Genomic DNA, 8815 nt, shown 5'->3' with positions numbered 1-8815 from the left:
GGGGGAGGGGGAGTGGGTGTGCGGGAAGGATGTGTCATTATCTTCAGGGAGCTTTGTATTGGTCCTGAAGGAGGGTGCTGTTGAGAAAAGAGTGCCTTATGCAGCAGCCACTTGGAATATTTCTGTTACAAATTTGACCTCTCCTCATATTTGTTCTTTTAATCTTGCTAAATTTTAAAAAATGTTTCATTTATTTTTAAGGAGTTGTCTTTTCTAATCAGTTTTCACACTGAATTTGCTTTTTTAAAATGAAATTGTGGAAGTCTGCAAGTACATTGCTGGTATTATATGAAGATAGTTTGTGAGCAAGTATCTGAGGAACTAATTCAAAGATAGAAACTATTCAGATGGCAGCTTGTAGTCTATGATATCCAGTACCACGTAGTATCAGAAATGGCCTTGCATGTTTCATAGAAGGAAGCACTGAAAAGGACTGACAGAGCAATACAGAGGAGAGTTCAGCAACATCCACATCTTTTCAGAGCAGTAGCAGCATATTCCTTCTGTCCATACACACTTGGAAAGTATCCGAAAACTTTTGGGGAAGAGGATGCCTCTAAAGATATTTCTAATGCTGTCAAGCAACAGGGGCAAATCCTGGGTATAAGAAATGCAGTTCTTTACCAACTGCATCATTTTCTTATTACAAAATAGCTGTCTAAACAAGTATGAAAAATAACAGAACAAAAACCACGTGGACGAACTCTGTTCTCAGTTACACCTACAACTCTAACACTTTTGACAACGTCTCACTTACCTGTGTTACTTGTTAACACTGAGCGAGTCTCACAACTTGGGTGGTTTGGATGGCACAAGGACTTTCTGTGGCTGACAGCAGCTAGACTAGGATAGAGATATAAATCTCTATCATCATGTGGCTTTTACTTGTTTGTTTTTTTTTTCGTAGCCTGATTTTTGTCTGTTACCTTTATCAACAGATAACAAACCAACAGAAAATGAAAAGCTTTGAAGTTGGCAGTAAAGCAAAAAAAGGGTTATAATTTGCAGGGGAAATACGTTTTGTGTAGATAATTAATACTCTTCAGATCGGTTCAGAATAACTTTACATTATATCCTTTTGTCTGTTTTATCATAGTCAATAATGTAAAAGCCTACTGTATGTTTTTGCAAATGAGACAGGGAACTTATTAAGGGAACTTATAGTGCTGCATCAACTCTGAGAAGTGGTTTTGTATTCATAAGTACATATTTCATCCTGAGGTTCCAGAAGTTTCTTATTCTAAATTTTCTCTCCCTTTCTGAGAGTTGTTTCTGTCTACAACATGTTAAATAACAGTATTTTTATTTTATTTTTATTTGTTTTTATTTTTATTTCCAAAAGCAAAAGGCTCACTTGAAGTAAAAGCAGAAGATGGTATTTATTTTTATAAATATTTTAATTTCACTACGGTTTCCGAGAAAGAAGCAGCAGAGTGTAATACTTACTACCTGCTAGAAATCCACATCAACAATTCTATAGTCAGAGGAGGAAATGCAGCGGAAGAATACCTAAATAATTCCTGTCTAGTGGCAATGATGGAAGACCAAAATGACTGTATAAATATTTCACTGCAGCTGAAGACTTACGTAGAATGTAAGTTACAAGGGAGGGTCAGAATGGAAATCAAACCAGAATCAATATCACTCTTGCAAAAAGTCTCCAGTAGATTGTTAGGTGTTTTCAGCAACCATTTGAAAGTATTTAAGTATTCTGTGAGAAGGGGATACACTTTTGAGCATCCCTTAGTAAAAGACCATCTTTAATATTTTTAATAGTGAATTAAAACAGGTGTAGCGGTGGCTTTTTTTTCCTAGAAGCAATGCAGCAGTGTCTGTATGTTTTTTTGCTTAGTGCTGACAGGCTCACAAACTGTGTACGACAAAAACTGGAATTACTTTATTGCTCTCCGCTCCCAGATAGTGGCATAACCCTTTTGTCTTGGAGGTAAATTAAAAACTTCCTGTTAACTTCAGTTGCAGAAGAACCAGGAGACAAGTGTGACTTTTGTTAATCTTGTACTATGATGTTCTCCTATACAGCTTTACTACAGTACACTTAAAAGAGAAATCTTCAGCCGAACCAGGCTTAGTTTTCCCAGAGGACGGGCTGTCAGCTTTTTTAATTTCTCTTTGTGCTGCAGGAATTTTTTGGCTGATTGCCTGACCATGGTCAGGGCTTCCAGCCTGTCTACATGCAACGCTTGCCATCTGGGAACTGCTGAATTATCACAGTCATTGAGTTTTGTACAGCAAATGTATTTCATGCTGTACCTTTGCTGGGAAAGAAATACATATTTTGGAGTGGGCTAAACCTGTTAAATAAGTCCAGGTAAAATCCTAGAGTAGAGAGGGCAGCTTAGTTTTTGGTTTGTTTTTTAAATAAGTAGGTCTAGCTATGAGAGTAGTATAGTTGGTAACTTGCCTTGCTAATTTGTGTCAGAACTATGACCTAACCACCTTTTCCTAATGGTGATTTACCTGGGAGGTAGCTGTCTCAAATTAACAATAAAAATTAACAACACATCTTTTTTACTATTTACTTCCAAACAAAGCTAAAGAGGTGCTCAGGGCTTTTACTAAGTAAAGTTGGTGTACAAGTCATTACAAGTCACTGCAAGATGTGGTAGAGTACTCTGAAAGGAGCATAAATGACTGTAGAAAAGATATTTTTAATTCCGAATTAGGAGGGATGACCTGTGCTTACCTCAAAGAGCCGTGGGGTTATTGGCATTTACCCCATGGCCTCCTCAGTGGAGCAGTTACACAAGGGAAGTTGATGTAGGTCTAATTATACTATTCTAAGTCAAGGAAGGGAAAACAGTGGTTTGGCTATAGTCTGTAATCTGATTTTATATGAGTCATAGTAACATAGTTGTTTTTAAAATAGTTATTTGACAATGCTAAGGTATGTATTAACACGCAGCTGCCAACTAAGTTTGAAAGATCTCTCAAACAATCAGAGGAAAGTTCCCCACATCCTTTCTGTGTTACATAGTTCTGTGTAGTTCTTGTACTGGTTAATGAACTAATTCCTTGTGGGATATGGGTACATTTCGGCAGCAGCTGTTGTCCAAAAGAGCAGGCTACCTCCTGTACCCAGTCCCACACCAATTCTCCCCCAAGGCAGCTTTAGTTAAAAGAACTCCCCAGAAGGGGTCCTGTTAGTGGCATTTCCTCACTTTTTGATAGGAAAATGTCTCTAAGTAGGATCTTACCTTCTCCCATTTATGAAGATGGACCAGGAGGCTGAGAATGCCAGTTGGGCAGTGCAGTTCTGTGCTCTGTTCAGACAAAGAGGGAATTTATATCACTCTTGTTCTACCTTAAATATAAATGTTGATCTTTGAAGCATTTTCTTCCTTGATGGGTTGCATGTAATAGTTTGTACAAAGAGGAGAAGTTTTGTTTCACTTGGCTTTTCTTTCACTTATGCTTTCACTTTTCACATATACTTTCATTTTTTTCAATTATCGTTTACTTTTCACTTTTCTTTCACTTAAAAGTATTTCAGACATAGGGAGATAGATACACATGAAAATGAAGCTAAATTCTAGACAGAAAACTTAATTCCAAACAACAAAGGAGGCTGAAAGAAAAAGGCATAATCTTCTCCTATTTTAAATTTTTGTGTGTGGGCATAGGCATAGTCCAAAAACCTACCAAGACTGAATGCAATCCTTTTCCCTGCCAGTGATTTCATGCTTCATTATATCTCTTCTACATTTTATGGACAGATCCAATGTGTATGACGAAGATCATTTGGCTCATTATGATTCCTGCAGTTTTTGTGTTTACCATTTCAAGCATAATCTACAAAATAGTCCAAGAAAATGAGCAAAACTGTAAGTAACAAAAAGTTAATCTTCATGAGTTCAGATTTCTGTGCAATGGAAAATGTATTCATTTACAATAACAAAGCCACTGATTTATAATGAGCTTCAGACACCAATATTTTAACTGTAATATGGAAAAAGCTTCTTACAGAGGGACTGAAATACTCAGATGATTGATAGTAACGCCTCTCACCTCTGAATTGTGAATGCAAATCCAAGCTTGTTGATGGTGAGTAAAATACACGTTGTTTCAGCAAGGAAAGTATTGCTGTGGTTTCTGAATCAGCACTGTTGACTATTCCAAGTGATTAAAACTTTACTATGAAATAACTTGTCCTTAGGTCAGAGCCTGAAACAACTGTTTCTGCTGAACACCTTCACCAGCCAAGACAGGCTCCTCCTATGCAATTCACTTGGGATACAGGCTGAAATTGGATTTATGGTATTACTTCTAGCAATATGCTAGTCCTTGTTTTTCATCACAAGTTGGAGGTGGGTAGGTGACACAGGGAGCACCCTCCCTTTCATCAGTGTGAACAGAGCGTTACTTAACCCTCTGACCTCAGATAGTAGCTCTTAGATGTTTTTCACATCAATTTCCTGAGACTTTCTACCTGTATCAGCCCTGAGAGAGCAGAATGCCTCTGGACAACCAGCACTTAGTTGCTGTTACCAGGCAGATGTCCATTCCCTGTGTAGTCCAGAGCTGCCGAATGGAGACCTTGGTAATAAAATAATGTCAGCCATATCCATGTCCCCGGTGATGCTTATTGTATCACAGGCAGTTTGTAACAAAAGAGCAATAAGAGTCTAGCTTTAATCATAATAGAAGGAGGAAGAGTGCCCACACAGAATGTTTCTGCAATTTTTTTTTGCATAATGTGAATATTTGATGCATATATTTTTAATCAATAAGCAGAACAGTTGTTTCAAATGGCAAATTTGACAGATGCCCCTCCCCCCACTCCTGCCTCCCTCCAGTGCTTAAAGAATCTCCTTACCAGATTATCTGGGTTAAAATACATGACCTTTTATTTATTGCTAGAACCAAATTCTTAAGACTTATTTTATGTATATAAAAATCCCATGAAGGATAAAGTATGTCTTTATCCATGGGCTACTAATTTAAAGGACTTTTATTTGTAATTTGAAAGCTACCTATAAACATCATGAGTATGATTTTCTAGGCTTTGAGTCATAACATCTCATTTTTAATGCAGAACTGCTAGGAGTGACGATTAATGATTTACTGCCTTTATTCTAAATAAAGTTTTCTATCAAATGCAGTTTTTTCAGAATTGTCATGGACACAAGCACAGAGGAAAAGATGCACTTTTGAGGCTTCTAATTACTGATTTGCTTCTAAAATACAGTTTCTGCTAATAGAGGAAGAATGGATTTATTAGTTAAACTTGTAATATATAACATTATAAACAACAGCTGATAAAACACCAAGCACACAAAAATCATATTTAAGGGTTGTATTCCTTATGTGTTTATATTACGATCCACCTGTAATTACAAGTCTACTGCTTTTATCAGTGGTGCCCTGTCTGAAGAACACAGCAGAATAATACTATGTGCCTGAAAGAATTTTTCTAAGCTGCTAAGAATTTTTACAGTTATAATTCAGTTAGTGGTTTCTCTCTTAACTTCTGAGCACCACTGAAAGCTGTTAAGAAATATGGAATTACTCATTTCCTCTTGAGACCTTGCAAGACATTCTGCTAGGCAGACTCTGACACTCTCTGAAGCATTAAGTTATTTCCATGAGTGCATAAAATAAAATATTCAAGTAAACTTGGTGGAGGTTATAACCAATCCATGGCAAAGGAGCTAAATGAGAAATTAGTCCTTTTGCCTTTTGCCTTCCACTCTTTTCTTACGGTCACTTCCAGGGCTTCCTTTGACATTAGCTGTTACAGTGCTTGCTTAGGGCTTTGACGCTTAAGATCTCCACTGGATATTCATAAAAAAAAATCATGACCTAAATAATGCTAATTTAACAAATTCTTAAAGCTGAAGTTTTCTAGTGTTCTCAAAAGAAAAAGATAAAAAACCAATTCAGTTATGCAGAATTGGAGCTAGCCTGTCATCAGAAGCTGGCTGAGCCCTGACCTTCTGTCACTATAGAACAGGACTAACCATAGCAGCTACACAGTCATCTCAACAACCCACTAAGAGCACAGTATTAGAGCAGCAGAAGAATGGAAAGACTGAGGAGTTTATGAAGTGGGTGCTGAGGAACAGTCAGAGGTGTTCAACCCAGCTCGGTCTTTCTCCTTCTGAGTGATGTAGAACTTGCTCTCAAACTGCGCTTCCAGCAATGAATCATGCCACACTTGCAAAAAATCTGTCAGATTCCTGGGAAGCCAGAACACTCTGTTGTTATTCCACTGTCAGTAGCGTGAGTCTAAACCTCTACTGGATCATTTACTTTTTAAATGATCTTCCAAATTTTGTTCAAGGTACACATTGTAGAAAAGAAAAGGAATAATCTGAAAGGGACAAATTGAATGGAATTTCCGTAAAATTTCCTTGTGGAAAATATAAAACAACTGGCCTTTGGTTTTCCTTATCACCTCATTTCAAAAGCTTCTGGTTTTTTCAGGGAAAATGTTCAACAGTTTAAGAATAACGAGTTTACCAGCTTTCCTTCTAATCAGTGCTGTACATAATTTTATAGCTGAGGCTAACACATTTTGTTTGAAACAGGTTGTAAACACAGAGCAGCAGCATTGTTTTCTATTATTCTAAGAAGAAAGGGCTCCAGACATGCAAGAAGAACCATAGCTGCTACAAACATTCATCCTTTTCCTGGTAAGTAATGTAAAAGTAAAATAAGAAACTTAACAAATCTTAACAAAGGCATGAGGGTGTCAAGAAAGACCTTTTAAGTCTTTCCTGTCAAGGGATGCTTCAGGTTGGCTTCAGAATTACCTTGATCCTACACAAATTTGGTCTGACTTATGTTATGGAAACATTTTTACATCATAAAGAAATAATTCTGACAATAAAACTATAAGACTTATGTATATCATGTGGGAATGCTCCCAGTCTTCCAAATGTGTTGCATTGATGACTTTAGAATTTTTCTCCTTAATTTTTGGCCATGTTGTGTGCCACATTTGTGGTTTGGCAGCTGAGTGCTTTCTGTGTGTGTGAAAAGTATACAGACACGTACACGTGTATATGTGAGCTGTATGTGTTTATGACTCTTGATGAAAGCTGCTACCAAAGGATGGCTGTAGCAGGACTCAGAGAACAGTTCTGCTGGCACTTTGTAGCCTTTTTCTAGGGAAAAACTCCCATACAGTACTATTTTCCAGTTTCACATAGGAATTAAAACATGGTCTTCTGAGAGTGTAGAATGTTTAGCACAGATAAATTAAATGGCATGGCTAAACTTGAAGTTTTGGTTCCAGGAATTTTGACTTGGTAACTAATCCCTGTGTGAGGGGAAATTAGCGGCTGTAGCTCTGAATGTTACAGATATTTCTTATATGCCTTAATAAATCCTATGGATTCTGGTTTCATGAAGGGAGCTCTGTCTTGAAAAGATTAACATAAGGAATAATAGCTCTGAATGGCAAACCAACCTTCCCCCAAAACAAGAACAACTACAAGCTGTTTGTCTTGTTCTTCAGGAGTAAGAGGAGACTCAATACTATCTCTCTACAACTCAATAACTCATGGCATTTCAAGTTTACCTAGAAAAGAGTGAATAGCTCCTTGTCTGCATGAACCCGCCTGCGAGTACAATTTATGCTCCTCACTTTTAAAGCACTGGCTGCCTCTAAGATATATTTATGAGCTCATTATTTTCATCCCGCAGGATAGGAATTATCTTTCTGACATCTTTTGTTTTGAGTAGCTTCACTAATACCATATCTGCTTTATCAGCATGTGCACAATGGCATTTTTAATGTTGTATATCCAAGGGCATTTTTGATGATGGAGTTTTATAGAAAATCAAATCTAGTTTTACTATATTTTACCAAAGAGAATAGAAATTCTTTATTGATCTGTCATTCTTACTTCTATGTTCCTCCCACTTCAATCTATCCATTTAACCCAGAAAGATGCTTAGTTGTCTGAACTGCTATAATGGGTTTTATTTTAATATGAAATTCCATGATTTCACACATCATAGTTCCAGTCAATCCAATCGCTTTTCTGATTTATGCCAATATAATTTAAAATGGAATCAAGAAAGGAGTTTATTCTTTCCACAGTTGCTGTTTAAGATTTGCTACTGTGATAACGGATTATAAATAGCCATATAGCCCTTGTTAATGTTTTCCCTATCATTAGTGCAAGGCTTCGAATCTTGACACAGAACATTGAGATCCACTGAAGACAATACAACCACCCTGGAAACACTGTAATGAGACTAAATGGCTGTGTATCTGAGAGGATGTGACAGTATCTCACATGGATGAAAAGATGTATGGGTACTGCTGAAAGGTTATTCAAAGTTCAGATAGGATGAGGGAAGAAAGAGAGGGAAACCTATACTTCGAGAATGAGCACAATTTCTAGGTAGGATCAGGAAATTACTGTTTTAATATCACTGCAGTCCTACAAAAAGATAATTTACAGCATTTATGCTAGTTTTTGTGAAACTGTTAGTGGCTCTGCGTCCATGAATCATTACCATTAAGTCCAGTGGCCAGAGAAAAGGAGGAGAAATGTATAGCTTGTTCCCTAGGGTAGGATTAAAGTTACAGCCTTCCAAATTCATGGTACTACAAAGGATTAAGCACATATAGTGAGGACAGGGTATTCCGTTCATAAATGTTGACTGAATGTTGTCTGTGCTGTTAAGCCAGAAAAGGTACGCACTAGAGCGTGGGGTGTACAGAGTGTGTTTTCTAGACTTTACATCTGGTCCTGCCATTGCATTTATTCAAAACAATCTCTTGAAGGGTACTCACTGACAAAACACAGTTGCCCTTAAGTGTAGTCACAAGAGAAGGGAA

The 8815-nt window shown here is 37.2% G+C and overlaps 1 protein-coding gene across 1 annotated transcript in view; it reads left to right on the top strand.

Moving 5' to 3' along the window:
• Positions 1 to 1332: 1332 nt before the first annotated feature.
• The window catches only part of LOC104502261 (transmembrane protein 156-like), a gene marked incomplete at its 5' end in the record, with an annotated part of 12993 nt that continues 5510 nt past the window's right edge, over positions 1333 to 8815 (top strand). The window contains 3 exons of the mRNA XM_010146214.1: positions 1333 to 1594; positions 3735 to 3842; positions 6549 to 6653. Of these exons, the coding sequence (XP_010144516.1) occupies positions 1333 to 1594; positions 3735 to 3842; positions 6549 to 6653 (475 nt within the window). The remainder of the gene's footprint in view (positions 1595 to 3734; positions 3843 to 6548; positions 6654 to 8815) is intronic.

Source organism: Buceros rhinoceros, unplaced genomic scaffold (assembly GCF_000710305.1).
Source record: "Buceros rhinoceros silvestris isolate BGI_N320 unplaced genomic scaffold, ASM71030v1 scaffold17002, whole genome shotgun sequence".
In the NCBI taxonomy this organism is placed as follows: Eukaryota; Metazoa; Chordata; class Aves; order Bucerotiformes; family Bucerotidae; genus Buceros; species Buceros rhinoceros.
The sequence above is the reverse complement of the archived record's forward strand: the minus strand, read 5'-3'. Positions and strand labels throughout refer to the sequence as shown.